Here is a 21,923-nt window from a genome sequence, read left to right on the forward strand (position 1 = left end):
ATGTCAGTCATTATAAACAAATAGATCACATAGCTTTCGTTCGAGAAACAAAAAGACCGCTGAGAAATTTTAGGAGGTACAGTGGAGCAGATATCGGCAGATGTCGGCAGTGACCACTGACTTATCGTTACACTAGAGCTGAAATGACGAGCACCCGACTAAAAAGTTTAGAGAGCATCTTTGTATGAGGCAGTAAAGTTTCTTGAAGATGAACATCCAGGGGCGTTTGCTATTGAATATCAAGATAGATCTCAAGTTCTACAACCATGCCTGAAGAGAAGAAAGCAATCAATGATCGGTATAGATTCAAAAGAAGCCCAGGGATATGGAGTAAAGAACGAAAACTTGGATATCGCGTGAGACCCGGGATATAGAATGGATAAAAGCAAAAGATCCATGCTGGCAATTTTATTCAGAACGTGCGGGACGTGCTAAGTACTCGAGCCTTATCAGTAAAGTTAAAAGAAGAAAAAGAGGAAATAAGAGAGAGAATTTGGATAAACAGGCTGGTGATGCTGACAAAGCCTTTTTTTTCAGGGAGTGAGATTGAGCAAAGGTAGTCCACTGAATGAATTAAATATCCATGGGTGGAAAGAAAAAGAGTAAATACTGTCAAAAAGACGGATTGGTCAATAATAACATAAAAAAACAGAAACACAACGCTAGGCTGCACATTTTTGTAAGGACATGAGTAAGAGATATGAGCTGAAACTGAAAGGACACCACATATACTGTACTAATTAGGCTGATGATGCTGACAAAGCCTTTTTTTCAGGGAGTGACATTGGAGCAAAGGTAGTCCACCGAATTTATTAAATATCCATGGGTGGAAAGAAAAAGAGTAAATACTGTCAAAAAGACGGATTGGTCAATAATAACATAAAAAAAAGAAATACAACGCTAGGCTGCACATTTTTGTAAGGTCATGAGTAAGAGATATGAGCTGAAACTGAAAGGACCCCACATATACCAATTAGACTGGCAGAATGAGGTAACAAAGACAGATCATTGGGAGTTAGAAGTCATACCTAGGGTACCATAGAAAGGTGACCTGACCACTGCATTGCACCATGTTGGTTGTAACTAAAATATTTAGTATGCTTATTCTCAATAAGTAGTAGAAAGATATTATTAAAAAGCTTAGAGATGAACAGACTGGCTCTAGAAAAGGCAGGAGTTGCACAGATCAAATATTTGTGTTAAGACGTCGTGCAGAAGAATATGACGTTTCAAAACCCTCTTATCATGGCTTTCATTAATTATGAGAAGGCTTTTGACAGTGTTCACGGATCATTTTTGTAGAAAGCCTTGTGCTACTGTGAAATACGTAAAGCTTATTGAAAGTAAATCAAAGTTAATGTTGATGGGGGTGTTGTCAAATGAATTTGCAGTAAAATGACGGGGTTGCTACAAAGAATGTTATTTCACCTTTGCTGTTTCCCCTTCTCATAAATTTTATAATGAAGAAAATAGTAGGAGATCAACGAGGAATTTGGACTGGAGTAACGATTGAAACATGACAGACTTAGAACAGACAGATAACGTTTTTTAATCAGTAGAATATTTGTAAAACTGGCTTACCAGAAAACATCATATATCTAGAGAGAGAGGGGATTCAAATTAAATTTGGGGAAAAAGAAGTAATGAAGACAGAATATGCACAAAGGGATGGAACAACACTAGGTGGAGGGAGGATCAATGATGAAGAGTCTTTCAAAAATTTAGAGACAATGATATCCAATGACAGGTTCTCCTGATTCGAGATTTAGTGAAAGACTAAATAAATGTAAATCAAACAATGGGGCAGCTGAGTAAGACTCGAAAGTCATAGAGATTGAAACTGCATGATACCAAAAGGAAAATTACTGAAATTCCATATTCAGATGAGATAATGTTGGGAGGGTGATGGAGATAGCTTGTAAAAGTCTTCCCAGGGTCCCTAAGGGAACAGCATGTTTTTGTGCCAGCTGGGCTCAAGTGGGCACTAGAAGAGTAGGAAGACCTTGACCTTCTTGGATGAGAACTATGAGAGGGGAGAGTAGAGATGAGTGTAGATATTTGAAATAAAATACAGGAAAGATATGAGCGGCAGAATTTCACATAGGCCCTTTGCATCACGAGTTGTTGTACACACACACACACACACATATATATATATACACACACACACACACACACACATATATATATATATATATATATATATATATATATATATATATATATATATATATATATAACCTATATACAACCTATAAACTCACTCTCTCTCTCTCTCTCTCATTCGTTCCCTCTTTCTCCTCCCTAACACGCCCTCTGTTCTCTCTCTCTCTTTCCTTTCTCTCTCTCTCTCTCTCTCTCTCTCTCTCTCTCTCTCTCTTGCTTTCCTGTTAAGACAGTTACTTCAATTACATTGCCCAACATTTTTAACATTTTATATTTCACCCTTCTCACCCCCATTTCTATCAGGGCTGAACTTGGACTTAAAGGGCAGCGGGAGAGTCACTATTCATCTCAGCGACCTCAAAAACTATGGATAGACACTAATATCTCATTTTTTGACATTTAATTTTCACCCTTCTCAAACACCATTCCTATCAGGGCTGAACGTTTTGGTTATTTTTACATTTTTACATGTCACCCCCTTCCCACCCCCAACCCCCTTTGGTGCCAGTGATGTCTTACCCCACAGTATTCTATTCTAGATAGTAAGTCATATGTATACCAAGTTTGGTTAAAATTGCTCAATGCATTTCAGAGTTATTCTGGAACATACACACACAGAGACATACATCCATTTTTATATACATAGACATATGTACAATTATATATATATATATATATATATATATATATATATATATATATATATATATATATATATATATATATATATATATATATTACTGTCATAAACTGGTCGTCTCGGTTGGGGAGAGAATTGAACAAATTTAAAACTTATGACTGCAAAGGAACCAAGTGCGTCCAGATTATGAACAAAGGAAAAGTTATTTGAAACTTACCTTAGATTTTCCCTGGTTTTACAATTGAATGAGTAAGGTCGCCATTTGGAATTAGAATTCTTTTACAATTTAAAGGGGTTTATTTACAGAGATTTAGCAATTAAACAAGGAGACAAACAACGCAAAATGGTACCCAATGGGCAGGCTCATTAAATATATACAGAGAGGAATAATGCAGTGATTGGCAACAAGCAAGCTAATTAATAGGGGGCCAATGTACAATACAATTATTCCTGTTATAATAATAATAACCTGGGTTAGGTCAAAATTACACTAAAGGGTTCTTTGTTAATTGCTGCGAAGGATTGAACTCCAGGATGGGGAAAAATAATTCATATAAAATTTGGCAGGCCCACAACGGACTTCAGGAATCGGACTGCGACCAGGAACAGTTTCAGGATTTGAAAGGCAGTCAAAATTATCGGACACGGGGCGCAATGGAACGGCGGGTCTCTCCTGCAAGAGAGGTTCTGGATTAGAAACGGCGGCACACACTGAAGGAAATGGAATCCCCCAATAACCTGTTACACATTGCACATGTTAAATATTAACCACCACGTAGCCCAGCAGATATTATAAGGAAATCACGTAAGCACAGTATGGGAATCGTAATTGATTGGGTTTTTAACACAAGAACACGTGCTCGCAATCACACAAAGAGAAAATTTAAACACTTGTATTACTTAGCCTAAATTGCCCTTAAGTTGCACTGGGGAAGGGATAACTGGATGATTATCCCAGGATCTTTACTGAAATTTAAGGCACATTAGGGCCAAGGTACGGGAGGCCGAGCAGGACTCTTAACAAGGGAAAATTGCTTTGTGGAGGAAGGAGTTAAAGTTTAAAGGAATGGGAAATTTAAGGGGTTTTTAAGTGGAAGGGAAAGGGCTGGTTTACTGACTATTTGCGATGTACAAACCTTGTCTGATAATTGCGGTGCCAAACAATCGACTCGGCCATTCGTCGACGATAGTTTCAACCAGCTTAAGCGAAGATGGGCGATAGCTTCCGCCCAGTACTGAGATGAGAACGCGTCTGCTCTTCCAAAGCCAGCGGCATCTTGTAGGGGCCTCATCCTTAGTCCGACATTCCCGCAAACACGTCAAGACAACCAGCAAAGAGGGCAGAGGAAAAGCATCCTTAAATATTAATTACTTAGAGGTTAAGGTCCTACCTGGCAGCTAGTCCCACTATGCCTATTAACTCTTCCCAGGCTCTAACTACTCCCACATCACGTGATGGGGGTGAAAAGGGGGGGGTGGGAAGGAGGCCTATCTGCTACCCACTGGTGCTAACAGCTCTGATCTGGTTCAAACTATGCTTGTTTCCGCCCGTCGCCCACCAATTTTCCCGGCCCGACAGTCAAATGAATAGCAGACTGCATTTCAAAATTAATGATGCACGGGCATCTACATGAGGGAGGAATATATCCTTGACAATATATATTTATATATATATATATATATATATATATATATATATATATATATATATATATATATATATTTTTTTTTTTTTTTTTTTTTTTTTTTTTTCTTCTTCTTCTTACATCGAACAGGCGATTCGTCGAGAATAATTTATACACAAGTGAATTATAACTGATAAGTGCATATGCCCCAGCTATGATTCTAACCTAGGCCTTTGGTTAATGCGCACTGCTACAGCAGTCTGACCGTTCAGCTGACAAGATATAAATCTGCAAAATTTGACTAATCATGGAATTTTGAAACTTGAACTAGCATGACTTTTTTGTTATAATCGCAACTATTAAGCCATAAATATAACTTAATATCGAAGCCATGTACCTTTGGAATAACTTACACTAAAGGAGAATTATAATTCACATCACAGCTGCCTCAGTGTGGACTTAAACCTGGGCTTTTGGTTTAGATACATTGATAGACAGTAAAGTTTTACCAGTAGGCTAACATGGGAGATTCACGTTAATATCGCCTCTGCTATACATGTTCTTGCCAAATGCACACATCAGTCCATATATATATATATATATATATATATATATATATATATATATATATATATATATATATATATATATATATATATATATATATATATGACTTTTTATCACATCACCGTGATTCATATACAATCAGTAAGCTACAAACGTCCTTTAATATCAATTCACTCTACCTCGGAAATAATGTATTTTCATATATGTTACCGAAGGGGAATTTTTTTTTAGTTGATAATAAGTTCGTCGTCCCGTGGGCTCGAACCAACGAAGAACAATAACTCACGACTACAGTGGATGCCTTTACCCACACGGCGGGCGACGAACTTATTATCAACTAAAAATTCCCCTTCGGTAACATATATGAAAATATATTATTTCCGAGGTAGAGCGAATTGATGTTAAAGGACGTTTGTAGCTTACTGACAGTATATATATGTGTGTGTGTGTACTGTGTATATATATATATATATATATATATATATATATATATATATATATATATATATATATATATATATATATATATATATATATATATATATATATATATATCGTGTAATTTCCACAATGGTCCTGTGGATGAAGTATATAACAAGTTCCCACGTAAAAATAAAAGGAAATGGTACCAAGACTTTCAACTTTTATTCCAAAGTCATCTTCAGGGTACTAAACAGGGTTAAGAAAATAACATATAACAAGAAAGCAATATGGGGTCACAGATAACAATAAAATATGTCAACAAGCTATTTAAGTATGTAAACAACATTCTTCAAAAAACAAAAAACATACTTAGTGGAAATATGTAATTACTACAAATGCCAGTACAAAACTATCTGTTTGTAAAAAATCTAACAGCTTGTTTTACTCTTGCATCCTTAAGAATAAAGCTTTTTAACAATTCGTCCATCTTAGAAAGACCTTCGCTGAAATTCATATTACTAAAAGAATTAATGAGGCATCCTTCGACCAACAATCTGTCATGCAATGAGGAACTCTTAAAAACAACTCTAGCTGAATTCCAATCTATTGGGTGTTCAGTCTCTTACGTGACGAAAAATGGCGCTTGAGCTGGTTGCAACCTGTACATTATATTTATGCTGTGTGACTCTCTTACATAGTTCCTTACCAGATTGTCCAGTATAAGGTAACAAACCAGAAATGCCAGCAGGAGGGGTATACAGTCTGTAAGGAGGGGTGAACAATCTGTAAGGAACTAAGTTCCCTTCATCATCAACTTGAGAAATTACTCACCCAGTGGCTGCACTACTTGTGTTGATAGTTACTAGAAAAGGTTGACTGAACTTCATATGAGCCAATAGTTCATTGCTGGTAAGTGCAATCTTTAATTCCTAAAAACCTCCTCTCCTACCCAACTCTTTGTTGGGTGAATCGGTGGAGCTGCGGACTGTCACTCGATGGGCTGGAGTTCAATTCCCCGGCCGGCTGATGATGAGTTAGAGGAATTTATTTCTGGTGATAAAAATTCATTTCTCGCTATAATGTGGTTCGGATTCCACAATAAACTGTAGGTCCCGTTGCTAAGTAACCAATTGGTTCTTAGCCACGTAAAATAAGTCTAATCCTTCGGGCCAGCCCTAGGAGAGCTGTTAATCAGCTCATTGGTCTGGTAAAACTAAGCTATACTTAACTTTTTTTTTCCTCTCCTACCCTCTCCAAGTGAAAATCTTACTGTTTTCTTAATAAATCTAACAGTCTTGCTATTCTACCAAAATCTTTGATAAATGTGCAGTATTAGCCCGTGAGCCCAAGGAAGCTGGCTACTTCCCATGTGTTCTTTGGTTGGGGGAAATTCTGTAATTACTTCTATTTTACTGGCGACACAGGGCTTTAAGCATTCAGATGTTACTATGTGCCCAAGGAATTCAACTTCCCGTTGAAAAAATTTGCATTTATCTAGACTAATTTTCATACCATGTCTCTTTTAATGCCTCTAATACTTTGTCAATGTTCCTCTTATGTTCCTCGACCGTAGCCCCCATTTTAATTGTATCATCAAAATATATAAATATGGTGTGACTCAATAATGAGGCTAGTACAGTACTGACATCATAACTCATGAAAAATGAGTGGAGGCGTTCTTTACTCCAAAGGGGAGATAATTATATTCAAATACCTGATCAATAGCTATATAGACAATCTTTTCCTTTCTACTCTCTTCTATGGATATTTAATGATATCCTGATTTAAGATCTAAGGTGGTGAAAAATTTACTATCTCTAACCTCAATTAACAATTCTTCGATAGATGGCAATGGGGCTGCACTGTCTTTGTGATTGCACTTAACTTTCTGTAATCAACACATAACCTAAGAGAGCCATCCTTCTTTTTAACCATCATGATTGGAGAAGTCCAGGGAGATTTACTCTCTCTAATTATCCCTTGACTCCTCATTAATTATTTACCTCCCTCCCAATTTCTCAATGGAAATGAACGAGTACATACTCTACACTGTTTTGATCTTATAGGGGGGTGATCCCCGGCTTCTATAGCAAACAAGTCAAAATCGAGTTTTCTTTACAGTGTATAATGCTGTATGAAACTCTCAGCCACGGCCCATGAAACTCTCAAACGCGGCCCATGAAACTTTCAGCCATGGCCCGGTGGTGGCCTGTGTTGTTGGCACCTATATTATTGCCAGATGCAAGATCATGACTAACTTTAACCTTTAATAAAATAAAAACTATTGAGGCTATGGGGCTGTAATTTGATATGTTTCATGATTGGAGGGCGGATGATCAACTTACCAATTTGCAGCCCTCTAGCCTCAGTAGATTTTAAGATCTGAGGGCGGACAGAGAAAGTGCGGATGGATGGACAAACAGCTTTCTCATTAGTTTTCTTTTATAGAAAACTAAAACAAGTAAAAAATGCGCCGACGTTTCTTCGGTGCAATTGAGTTTTCTGTACAGTGTATAATCAATGCCACTGAAAACAGGTCTATCTTTCAGTGGTCTCAGCATAATGCTGTATGAGCTGCGGCCCATGAAACTATAACCACGACCTGGTGGTGGCCTGTCATATAGCATTGCCAGATGCATGACTATGGTTAACTTTAAACTAAATAAAATAAAAACTACTGAGGCTAGAGCGCTGCAATTTGGTATGCTTGATGACTGGAGGGTGGGTGATCAACATACCAATTTGCAGCCCTCGAGCCTCAGTAGTTTTTAAGATCTGAGGGAGGACAGAAAAAGTGTGGATAGAAAAAGTGCGGACGGACAGACAAAGCCGGCACAATAGTTTTCTTTCACAGAAAACCAAAATGGAATTTAATTCTGCCTGGATGTTTGTCTCCAATTACAATTACATCTTGATAATTCCTTACAATTTCCTCTACAATTCCCCTATAGGTAACAGCTGTCTGGAGGAGTCTCCCCAGACTCTCCTCACTGCGACCTTGAAAGTGGGTACCCAAGGTCACAAGCATGTGAGAGGCTTCCTGTTATTTCACAAGGTTCAAGGTTGCATATCGACCTGCTACCTAAAACTATATGTTGGTTACCCATATTAATAAAGGGAAAACATACTTCGCACTGAATCACCTCACTTACCCCCGTCATTATAAAATCACTCCATTTGTCATGTTGTTGAAATGTGACTAACGTGCCATCAGTGAGAATTCGAGCAGGCACAATGGCTACTGAGGAGAGTGTTCTAGGTGCTCCAATGTCTCCGGGGGCCCTGGGATAGCGAGTAGCTCTCCCCCCACCCCCATTCCCCATTGACACTCACTGAGACACCGACACTCACCAGTCTCTCTTCTTCCATGGAAACTCTCTGCCTTCCCAAAAGTACTTCGATTCCCTCTCCATTCGTGCCACTTGCCGTCAATTTGTTTCTCTGCATGAAATCAGTTCCCAAGATAATGGGAATTCCTTCTACACCTATTGATGGCATGATGTAGAATATATGATCAATGAGGTGCCCATAGATCATTACTGGCTGCCTTTCAGTTTGTTGGGCTGCCATTCGATGGCTGCCAGCTATTGTCAACAAGATCAAGCCTCGCATTTACTGTACCTGGCCAGTCAACAGTGCCTCCTCCACCAGGACACCCTAGCACCGATGTCCAACAAAGTTCGTCCTTCATGTTCCCCTACCTGCACCCTCAGGACAGGGTATTGCAGCTCCTCCCACGGAGCCGAGAGGGGAAGCTTCTGGATTGCCTCCTCTCCTGGTGCTCTCAGCTCCTGGGTAGAGGAGCTGGCCAGGAGTGGGGTGTTCTCTTCTCCCCCTTGGGGAGCTGGGTCGCTCCCCCCTAGTCCCAGAAGGGCTTCCCTTGTTTGGCTGGTGCTACGACCATTATTTGCTGCACCTGGGGGTGGCCTGGAGCCCCATCAGACCCATCCCCGCCCCTGCACCGCTGATCGTTTCCCCTTCCCTTCAACATGATAGAGGCAGTGCCTGCCATACTTATTCTGTTTTTTGTACAGGATTGAGCCAAATGGCCCACCTGATTACAACAGAAGCACTGCCGATGATCAGCAGGGGGACACTTTGCTTGAAGATGGCCCCTTTCTCCAACATCCCCAACAGGCTGTTCATTTTTCCCCTTCGTACTGCCCACTCCATGTGATCTTTTGCTACGAGGTTCTGCTCCATGCCCATTGCCCGAATCGGGCTGGGGTCCTGGTTTTCCCGATGGTTTGACCATTGCCATTAATGGTTGGGGAGTGGCATTCTTTCCCCATTTTCTTGCCACAGCTGCAGATGATTTAGTAACATCTGCACCTTGGGTAACACATCCTGCAAGGCCTCGTTGTCAATGAGCAAAAGCCCAGCCTTCGACGGAAGAAGGGTGCTCATTAATATATGCTGGCAGAAGGCTTCTCTACTGCCTTCGTCTGTTCCCCTTCGGGTGCCAGACTCTCGTAATTCCCGTAGATTCGGTCACAGTAGGTCATATCTGTCTCTCCTGCCATAAGTCCTGGCCTATACACCTCTCTCATTGTTACCTTTTCTGCACGGGGTGGGGCAAATTGCTGAATGGGGCACTGTCTGAATGCCGTCCAGTTAGCCAAATACGATACAGGCTGTCCCATTACTTGGCGGGCTGTGCTCACCACCAAGTTTTGCTTCGCCAGCACTACTCTTTGCCTGTCCAACCAGCCTTGGGTGGTGGTTTCTAAGTACTTAATAAACACTTACACTGATAAAAATCCTTCTTCCTGCTGCGAATTGTCAAATGCTGGCACGAAGCCGTCTAACACCAGTAATTTATTAATGGCTTCCAGTGGTAGTACTTTGTCTTTTTGCGGAGGTGGCACTGTTTCTGCTTTTGGTGCGGGGTGGGTCACTACGCTTCCATCTCTTACCTCATTCATTAATTGGTGCAACTCTTTCAACACTTGTTCCACATTCCTTGGTGGATCCATTACAGTGTACTCCTCCCTGGCACTATGCACAGTTTTTCTTCTAGTTTGCATTTTTGTTCACTTTTATAACTACGCATTTAATCACGAAGGACCCCACACCTGACATCAGATTTGACCTGAGTCATACAAGGGTCCTTATAAGTACCAGAGAAGGAGTATAAATCATACTTGGACATTAGTCTAATACTTATATTATCATTAAAATTAGTACAGGGCCCCGCTTACTAAAAACAGTTAAATCAATAATTACGCTAAGGAAATGGACAGACGGAATGGCACTCGAATGCGTTCACATGCTTACACAAAACCACCCAGCAATGCAACCCCGCTTCAACTATATGGTAGTCGTTACTGGTGTCCCTTGGCCCTGTCCATAGACCTTAGGCTCATTTTTGATTGATTCCTCATTTTCAACTCTACCAATCGGCCCTCGGCATCAGGACGCCGTGGCATTTCTGCTGAGGCAATGACACCTCAGAAAACGGTTAAAACACTCAAGGAACGCTAGCAAGATTTCCGTTAACACATTTGGGTACAATGGAACCTGGGACCATATTGGGGGATATATAGATCACTCCATATATATATATATATATATATATATATATATATATATATATATATATATATATATATATATATATATATACATATACACACACACATATATATATATATATATATATATATATATATGTGTGTGTATGTGTGTGAAGAAATAGCTTTATTTGCCAACAGAGACATTTCATGAGATCCCCTTTCTCTGTCTGTCTGTCTGTCTATCTCTAGAGAGAGAGAGAACTTGTCTGTACTTGCATGGATATATGTATGCATTGCAATGGCCGGTATAACCTCTTAGTTTTTTGGTTTACTATTATTTTTGGATATGTTTTCCTCTGAAAGTCTCGGAATCTCAAGGGAATTGAAATAATTTTTCTCGCTAAGTGGAATTCGAACTTGCTCTGACCAATAGACAAATGTTAATACAGAAACCATTAAACCACCAACAAGGATGAGAATTTATTTCAGTTCAAACACGCTTATACCTATCGATAATGGATCTAATAGAACTCAAGTAAACCCATGTTTACCATGCTGTTGTGATATTAAGCGCTAAATGCTTTGTGAGCTTAAATATTTACGTTCTTCAGATCACATTCTCTGATTTTATGCACTGTTTTGGCAGCAGCGATAACTAAACTACTCGATTTCCTAATATCTTTTCACTTGTATCCTTAGAAAAGCCTCAAAATACTATAATAAATAAATTTAGAGAAACATGTGGGAGTCGAACCTACACTTTCTTTCTTTGAAGCTTCAGATGAAAGCCCATATGGACAGAGTCAACTCACTATAAACCTAAGAGGGTTCTAAACGGAAATCGACCTGCTGAGAGGGACAATTAATAGGAAAGGTGAGAAATAAAGAGAGGAAATAGAAAATAAAACTGACACACCTGAAGTCAGGAGACTTCAACAGAAAGCAGGAACATCAAGCACATTAACCTGTGCTTGTGACTGATTTCCTCTCAGTACCTCATCATACAGTGAAAACCAACCTCTCAGGTGAATATCCTGGAAGTGAAATAACTAAACACTGCATCATGCATTCCGGTATTGTTCCTAATGATCCCTGCACTTGGAAGTATGATGTAGATAATGCCAGAACGGTCAGAGATTTTGCTCCAGCAATGTCAAAAATATTATTAGCCCTCTTTATGTCTGCATCATTTCAAGGTAAAATTGTACAAAGATGTTAATTTCTGGTGATGTTATGAAAGTCACCTTGAAATACTGTATTCTTTTGCCGTGGTGAATTTTGACTCATTTTTGCCACATTATTCTTTTATATTTAGGACTGACTTCATTTGAGACTATCATTTTCTCTGGTTTAGGTTTTGTTAACTACTCTTTGTAAGCTCTTGGTTAAATCAGTGGCTTTACAGCTTGTTAAATTGGAATGTATAGAGGTTATGAATGAGACAATAACAATGATGAAAATAAAATTAATATAATCCTACCTAAGGAAATGCATCGTGGCTTATGCGACTATATTCTGCAATTTTTATGTTCCTTAGCCTTCTCAATCTTATGGAGGCTTGTCAAAGTTCTAACGTTTATAATTCAATTCTTTCCATTCATGTAGTTAGAGCCTACCAATATTTATTAAACTGATGTTGAATCTTCCCATCTAGTCTGAAGAAACTAAATTTATTTTTCAAAATACTTTTTTTTGCATATTCTGATATTATTAGTTCCATTTTAGTTCACCAGTACACTTATAGATTCGACTTCAATTCTTTACAGGGTATCTTTTTTTGAATTCATACAGTAATTATTTAAAGTTCCCATCAAAAGTAGTTGTATCACTCACCATCATTTTTACCTTTAAAGGGGAACCCAATGGAGCTACAACTGAATGCCAAAGAAGTTCTAACAGACGTCTATCTGAAGGCAGCTCTGCAGAAGGACATGGGTCCAGCGGCTCAGTTAACCTCATGGACTCTGGAGGAGCACGTTGAAAAGTCTGATGACATCATAGGCATAGTGACAACCGTCAAGATAAATTACAAGTTTGGAATGAAAGAACTTTCAGCAGACTACATTGTGAAAATGATCCCAGTGCAGCCTATGAAGGCCTTAAAAGATATGCTCACTCAAGGGTGTAGAAAAGAGCTTCTTTTTTACCAAGAACTTCTACCTGCCCTGAATGCACAACTGAGAGTTGCAGGTCTTGAACCACTTCGTACCCCGAAGCACTTGTATTTGAACCACAACCCAGATGAAATGCTTCTGATTATGAAAGATCTCCGTTCTCGAGGCTTTCGAAAGTTTAGGGAGAAAAACTGCTTTGATATTCTGCATACTAATATCGTCCTTCAGGAACTGGCAAGGTTTCACGCTAGTTCCCTTTTGCTGAAAGCTAAGATTGGCAGACGAAACTTTGACATCAAGTATCATTTCCTTGAAAAAGAGTGGTACAATGTAACAGATGATGCTACTGCATTTTTCAAGACGTTGTTTGATGGCAATATTGAAAATACCGTTGCTATATTGAAAACACTAGAGACCGATGACAGAGTTATCAAATGGCTAAGAAAAATCAAGCCCGATGTCTACGCAATCCTTCAAGAGCAGATGCAGAGGAGCCCAGCTTTCATTACATTGTGCCATGCTGACTGCATCACTACAAACACAATGTTCAGGTATTGAAACATTCCTACTATTATGAGTGTATAGTTACCCATTATTATGAATGTACAGTTAGCCCTGTTTTGATACTAAGACATGTTCTGCAATTTGATAATATCAAAGTTTCTAACACGCCAGAAACATGTAACCAGCGCCTTTTCTTAATATTCACTGTTCTCACACCAGTTGAATAAAAGGTAAAACCTGCGAAAATAAATGATATTCTAATCCATCGGTTTATTCCCCAGATACAACGACGACGGCATCCCGGTTGAAGTTGCCCTGCTTGACTTCCAGCAGGTACGAAAGGCCTCTCTGGCAACTGACATCAGCCTTCTTCTGTACATCTGTGTGAGCGGAACAGACAGAAAGAGGAATATGGAAGGGTTCCTTCAGACTTATTTCAGCTCCTTCAGGAACGTGATGGATGGCGGCAAAGTTCAGGTGCCATTTACATTCCAGGAGCTTTTGAGAGAGTGCGACGATAAGCTCCTCTTTGGGGTTATCTGGTCCTTGTCAGTGATCCCGATGCTGGCAGCGAGGGAAGACGACGACGACGAGTGGAAGGACGCGAAGGCCGACTTTGGAGATGACCCAGAGAAGGGAGGGAAACAAGAGGAGGCAGCAGTCCAGGCAGAACCGCCCAGAGATAAACACCGGAGAGACGACTCAAAAATGGCTGCCGCCGAGTCTGAAATACACAAAAGATTTATTCCCATTTTCGAAGAGTTGATTGAGCGCAGAATAATTCGTTAAGATGGATGCTGACGCAGCTTTATCTCGCACTTTGCTGATTTTGCCTCCCTAAGATATTCTTCAAGCGTTGGTTGGTTTTTCTTTGTAATATATGCCGTATTATTTTATGTTATTTTAAGTATGTGCTGGTATACTCTTCCAGAACTATTGATCGCAAGGCTTATTATAGAAAAAGGAAAAATACATAATGTTTCGCAACAATTTAATTTTTCAGAATTTTCCCTCCTCTAAGCTATTTTCAATCGAATGATAGTGCCTGCCACACCGCCAGATAGAAAATCTGAAGAGTAGCCACATTTGAGCGCCCCGATATTACGGTCGAATAAAAAAAAATGTAAATAAGATAGAAACTAGAAAAAGGCTACCCATGGATTGCCATTTGGCTGTCGAATAACTTAAGATCATATAAATGAACTTCCTATTAAAGAAAAGTAGTTCAGTCTACTGTGAAGGGAATGACCCAAAAGCCATAAATCCCGAGATAGGTAAAACCCATCGAAACATTCAAGGCAAATTTAATTTCTACAAAAATTATGACTGCCAATGCATATTTATTAAGTAGAAAGATAAAGTTCTGCTGCCTATCCGCAACCAGACGTAATGTCCAGTATTCTATTGTACCCTATACCCAGTAAGGGCAAAGATGAAATGTTTGTGAAAATCTGAGATCTATGGAATGAAGTGGGAGTTACAATTCATATTCGTTAAACATAACCTATGCCCTACCGAGGGTCAAGGGCTCTTGTGTGCTGTAGTCACATTCACTCTTCAAAGCACAGACCAAATCGTTCTTCCTTGCCTTCTATGACCGAAGGAACAGTGGTGTGGCGAATGCCGTACTGCTTTTAGTAGGGTTAGTTTCATCTGTGGTTTCTGTTATAGTCTAATGCAAGGATCACATTCCAGCATACTTAGGTACATTACGACAGTTTAAAAAAAAAGTAAGTTCATAAAAATACAAGCCAGAAGAGAGAGAGAGAGAGAGAGAGAGAGAGAGAGAGAGAGAGAGAGAGAGAGAGAGAGATATCGAAAGAAGTTAATTTCAGATAAGGTGGATAATATTGAATAGTAGTCTGTTAGACTATGAGTGAATCTTCATGAGTTTGATACTATATGAAAGTTTTGGTTCAAATGAACGTATACCATATCCATCTATTCCTCACCAGTTAGGTGTGACTACACATCATTCAAGCATTATGTGACATATTTTCACATATGAAGGCACATCTTACACCCTACTGTAGAAAGTGGTAATAGATCAGTCTGGTGGCCCGGGAAACACTCAAGGCATCCGAATATATGGTAGAGATATCTACAATGGCTTTACATATGTATATATATATACATATACATACATATATATATATATATATATATATATATATATATATATATATATATATATATATATAAATATTCATTACCAACATTTCTGCAACATATCTGGATGCCTTGAGTGGCCCGCAGGTCTGCAGATTGATCTGATGCTACTTTGGTACATTGGTGTCTAAAGATATGCTTGCAATGATGAAAATATCTTCTATATTATGCTTGAATGATGTGTGGTCACAGCTTACTGAAGAGGGGTAGATGGGTATGGCATACGTTCATTTGAATAAAAAAAAACTTGATATCGTCTCAAACTCGTGAAAATTTACTAATATTCTAACAAGTCTACTATCAAATATTACCTATCTTATCTGAAAATTACTTCCTTCCATATCAACGTATCCTCTCTCTCTCTCTCTCTCTCTCTCTCTCTCTCTCTCTCTCTCTCTCTCTCTCTCTCTCTCTCTCTTTATTTTTTATTAACTTTTTATTTTATGTTCTAATCTGTCGGTAGGTGCCTAAGTTTTCTGAACACTCTCTAGGTCGCATACAATTTTTTCTTTTCATTTTCACTCCTGAGTTTCTCATATAACTGTTTCCAAAACACAACCCACTTACCTTCTCACCCCTTTGCTCTGCCTTGTTTCAAATTCAAAACTACCATACATCTCACCAGGCATAATATGAATGTAATGCATAATTCTTAGTGTTTACTCTATTTCCCTCCTTCTTATACAAAAGACTTTATCGGCTTAGAGGTCCAATATTATATAAACATTTTATGTCATTTTCTTAGCGTGATTTCAAAGGGAAATAATCTCACATGTATACTGGTCATTTCTTCATGATACCTATAATGTACCAAGAATGTTCAGACTTAAATCTCTATATCTAAACTTTATCGCTGATGTTTTGTAAGCAAAATGATGATAAGAGAATATCTTATCACACTGTTTCGAAGCCTTGGGATGAACTGAGTTAAAAGTAAACAGTGGACTGATTACATCATTTACCAGACTGGCGAAAAAGATAAAAAAAAAAAAACTTCCCAGTGGAAAGTTTTAACAGAGACTACCAGTTCCAACTTGTACTCTTAAAAAATCATAAATCACGAGGGAAAAATATTTTCCTGGATGGCAACAGCTTTTAAGCAAAAGTGAAAAGTAATTTTCCGGATAAATCATGTTGTAAAGGTCAACGAGATAAAAAAAAAAAAATCGACTCTAAAAATGAACTTATTGTTAAGACAGGACAAAAAACCATATTAGTTTCTATTTTCTTACTAAGTGGCGGCAGGTGAACATTGGTTATGTACCAATATCAGAGTAACATGTTTCAATGCTGGCCAGGTTCAGGCACAAACATACTGCATGGCAAACGATCGAGATAGTTATAGTATTATTGTAGTGGAAGATATTGTTATCTCTGTACCCAAGAAAGCAAGGCATTTTTTACTTGTTAAAGGTCGACCTTTCATCGAGAATTGTACATGATTCAATTATTCGAAAATAACGTTAAAAAGAAATAAAATATGCGACCGTATGAATACTTAGAGCATCTTTTTCGTTCAATAACTGACAACTGACTTTGGCGGGCTTAATACTGCCAATACCTTCCAAATCATTTCAACTTGATTTTTTTCTAAGGTAGTGTACCATTTCATTAAATTGTCTTTTTTCTCTGTTTCCTACAATCTAAAGTTGTAGATGACCCAATATCTACTAAAGTCATAGAATTAAATATCATTTTAGCAAACAGTGAGCCATTTTGACATGTGTCCCATTTTTTTCTTCTATTCATCCTCCTTTTTTTTGTGTAAACTAACATCTCCAATGCTCACATATTAGAAATTCCCTCGTCTAACTGACAAATTTCTTTGCTGTAGCTTTCCCCGTTTGTTATCGAAAAGACCGTCTGTCAACCTCTCATCTACCGAGAAACCCTACTTCCATTATGGAAGCAACATTCCAGTAGAAGGCCCCATACCCCGGCTATTTAGCTTGTTAGTTAATGTTAAGTTATCTGCTAACACCTCATTTCTTTATCCCGTGTGCTTATCCTTTTCGCCTTCTTTCCAAAGACCAGGGATATGCAGAAGACTGCAGTAACATTAGCTGTTTAATCCACCAATGCAGAGGCTCATTATAGCACCTTGAACTTCATACATGTCTATCTTGAATGAGCTTTTATCATTTGCAGAGAGTGAGTCCACTCCTTTTCAGCACTTCCTTCATGTAGTCATCTACCCAGCCGTTACTTGTACCCTCTTTTCCGTAACTGTCATTATCCATTCTTTAAACACGACAGGATCATCTCAAAACACTCAACTATTTACCACCTATGCCAACCTTTTCATCACTTCTGCATATTTCCTACCGTTCCAACCTTTCTTCTTGAACGTGTATTCAGCAATCAAACTCCATTTATATAACAGAAAGTTGGCTCCTAACTCCCTTCATAAAATCCAGTATTGGGCACTCAAACTCCATTTATATAAAGGAAAGTTGGCTCATAACTCCCTTCATAAAATCCAGTCTGCTTCTACAGGCACTCGTGTCTTCTTCTTAAAGTTCCACAAACATTTCTACCTTCCTTGCTTCTTTTATTCAGTGATTTATCATTCCTCTCATCCTACCATCATCCGAATCGATTACTTACATTCTTCCACAAGTCATGCTAACATTCGTAGCTCCGTCTTCTTGGCTTATATTTACTGTACCTCATAAACTTACTATTCCTCACATTTCTCTTCTGTTAAACCCTATGGAGCTGTTTCATTAGTCTTTTCGTTTCTCTTCACTGTTACCAGCAGCAAGGTATAATCCCAGTCTTTCCATACTCCGTTCATAACCCTTTCCTTATCTGACAATTTTACACCTACATCTCTGCACCTAATGTCCATTCTCTGATTTCTCGCGTATATACATACATACATACATACATACACATATATAAATACACACCTTATATACTGTATTTTTATACATAATATACATAATATACTGTATATATATACATATATATATATATATATATATATATATATATATATATATATATATATATATATATATATATATACATAAACACTCAGGAAAAACACGCACACACACACATATATATATAGTGTGTGTTCCTGTGTGTTTATGTGTAAAATTATGAATTTAACCGAATGGATCCACTTTGAGGCACGCGGTTTTTACACATTCAGGAATGTCAGGTTAAACATTGAAAAATAGTCATGGTAAGGTACTGCAACATCTAAGACATACTATAGCCTATTACGTGAAAAGAATAGCCAACTGATTAATTAACTGAAAAAAATAATTTTCATTCCTTACGTAACGCTGAGAAAAGATATGGCCAATCCCTCTAAATTAGAACATTACAAACTCCATGTAAATTTTATCTGCCATATTTCCCAAACCACTTGAGAATTACGGTCCGATAAAACGAGCTGAACAACTACGTTTTCGATGACGACTGTTCGCATTTTACGTTTGTTGCTAATCGACAAATGATATATCGTATATGAAAATTTGAAATGCCGGGACATACTTATAAAAAAGTATGAGTTGCGTAAAATTCTGATTACGAGTCTAATGACCAATCTAAATCAAAAAGTGTTTTTAAAACGATTATAAGGGAGCGCTGACCCCATAAGGCCCAATTATAAAGTAAGTGCTTATAATGAAGCTTTTTTACCTTATGAATGAAGGAATTTGCTTTCAAATTTTACCATTTAATCTTCAATTAATAATGAAAATTTCCTACACAGGAAATTTAGAAATTCGACTTCTAAGTTAATTTTTTTTTACATTTGGCAAAAATATTTCAAAAATTTTCAAAAATATGAAAAAAAAAAATTCACTCTAAAATAAATTTCCTGTGTACGAAATCAAGATATATAGTTATACTACACTCTGTAAAAGTTTCATCGAATTTGGTTCAGTCTTCTTGAAGTTATAGGCTTTTATTTTTTAAAAAACTAAGTTTTGAAAAAATGGCAAAAGAAAATAATTTATGGTTATTTTGTAATAACTATGAAACTAAGACAGTTAGAAGGCTGATTTTTTGCACAAAAACTATTTTGTCACATAAGAAATATGCCCTGAAATTTTCAATATAATCAAATGAACAGAAATGTGCTCTCTTGATTTATATGTTACCTAAAATTTGCAGTATATATATATATATATATATATATATATATATATATATATATATATATATATATATATATATATATATATATATATATATATATATATATATAAAAAGGCCCATAAAACACTATTTGAATGCTGCAACCATATATTTTGAGCACTTTTGTGCCCATGTTCACTGGTAAAATATGGACACATGATGTGTTCCATGAGTATATATACAAAGCATATGCAGGCATGGCAGTATATATACACTTGTAACGCATCATCTGCCCATATTTTGCCAGTGAACAGGGGCACAGAAGGAAGTGCTCGATATAGGCTATATGGTTGTAATGTTTAAATAGTGTTTTAACATATGATGGTTACAAGAGTATTCCTATCTTCATATTATATTGTTGTATTACAGTGGTACAAGATATTTATATATATATATATATATATATATATATATATATATATATATATATATATATATATATATATATATGTATAATATATATATAAATCATACAATATATATATATATATATATATATATATATATATATATATATATATATATATATATATATATATATATATATAGTATATATACTGTATATATATATTTATCAGTGCAAAGTTTTTTCATAACAAAAATCCACTAATAATGTTATCAATATGTCTTCTCCATAACCTATGAAAAATAGTATATGCTACCTATAAAAAATAGTAGGCTATATGCTATCAGTGCGAAATTTTTTTCATAAATTATAAAAATAAATGCCCTAATGAGGTTAGGCCAGGACACAGCATTCTAGGAAAAGTTTGTTCCCATCGTTTTACACTTACCTTACCCTAAAGTTTTCTTCATAACCTATAAAAGTATATGCTATCAATATAAATTTCCTAAATAACTTATATACGCTACCACTGTACATGTTTTCCGTTCAGATATTGGAGAGGCAAATAAACAAACAACTGAGAGGATAAAGTAAACAAACACTGACAACCAAGCCTACACACGTCACGAGTCAGACGACAACGCACTGCAGTAAAATCAAGCTTTGTTTTCTTATACAATTATTAATATTATGAAAAATAGTAATCACTAATTAGAATATCACTAATACAGGAAAACAAATCCCTTACTTAGATATGGGCGTTCTGGTGTTGTTGCTATCCCAACAGGCGTCGAGACAATTCCCGTTTGCTTCGTCCCTCTCTTGTAACAAACTTACGAGACGCAATCGTTCAAATTTCTCCCTCATAAGGATGGTACTTTTCTTGCTTATGGCAATGGAATTGCGTGAATGCACTACACAGTAAGAAAATCCGAAAAGGAAATACGTCACAGAGGACCGGAATATGGCTTGAACCACAAACATTTACTATATACACACAAATTAGAAGGTTTATTGTTTGGAACTGTTACCTACTTATATAATTTCATATTTCCGATAATACGCAGTAAAAATATGTCAAGAAGCATAAAATATTATATGTATACTAGTTGGCATGGTACACTTGTGATAACGAGTTCAAAATATCGAGATATATAGAGTAGATATATATTTACTTTTTTATATTTTTTAATATTTTTTTAGAGAACGAACAAGCTCTTATCATAGAAAATGTGTAGTTTTAGTAGGATACTGAAGTAAATTTCTAGTTCTCTACTATCCAGAATTGGCAAGTCATACAGACATTGTAAGACAATTTGTCTCACATTGTCGCTCACAGGGCGATATCGAGATACATAGATACATATTTACTCAGATATTATATATTTTTTTTTTTTTTTTTTTTGAGAGAGAGAGAAGAGAGAGAGAGAGAGAGAGAGAGAGAGAGAGAGAGAGAGAGAGCCAGTTTTTAACGTAGATAATGTGTATTTTAGTAGGAGAGTAAAGTACATTTCTCACTTCCACCTAAAAGTCATACAGAATGTTTATTTTTCGCTCAGTGCCGCTCAAATGCCGGTAAATGCGGTAAACAAAAATGTAAAAAACCCACTTAAAAATTTATTTATCAATAATATTTCAGGACATGTTTATTTAGACATATACCAGTCCAAAACTGTAGAAAACTAAAAATCGACAATT

The 21,923-nt window shown here is 37.1% G+C and overlaps 1 protein-coding gene across 1 annotated transcript in view; it reads left to right on the plus strand.

The window, feature by feature from the left end:
- The window catches only part of LOC136824999 (uncharacterized), a 17,053-nt gene extending 2,508 nt beyond the window's left edge, over positions 1–14,545 (plus strand). Inside the window, exons 2-3 of the mRNA XM_067080995.1 lie at positions 12,791–13,602; positions 13,837–14,545. Of these exons, the coding sequence (XP_066937096.1) occupies positions 12,800–13,602; positions 13,837–14,344 (1,311 nt within the window). The 5' untranslated portion in view covers positions 12,791–12,799 and the 3' untranslated portion in view covers positions 14,345–14,545. The remainder of the gene's footprint in view (positions 1–12,790; positions 13,603–13,836) is intronic.
- The last annotated feature ends 7,378 nt before the right edge of the window (positions 14,546–21,923 follow it).

Source organism: Macrobrachium rosenbergii, chromosome 36 (assembly GCF_040412425.1).
Source record: "Macrobrachium rosenbergii isolate ZJJX-2024 chromosome 36, ASM4041242v1, whole genome shotgun sequence".
Lineage (NCBI taxonomy): Eukaryota > Metazoa > Arthropoda > Malacostraca > Decapoda > Palaemonidae > Macrobrachium > Macrobrachium rosenbergii.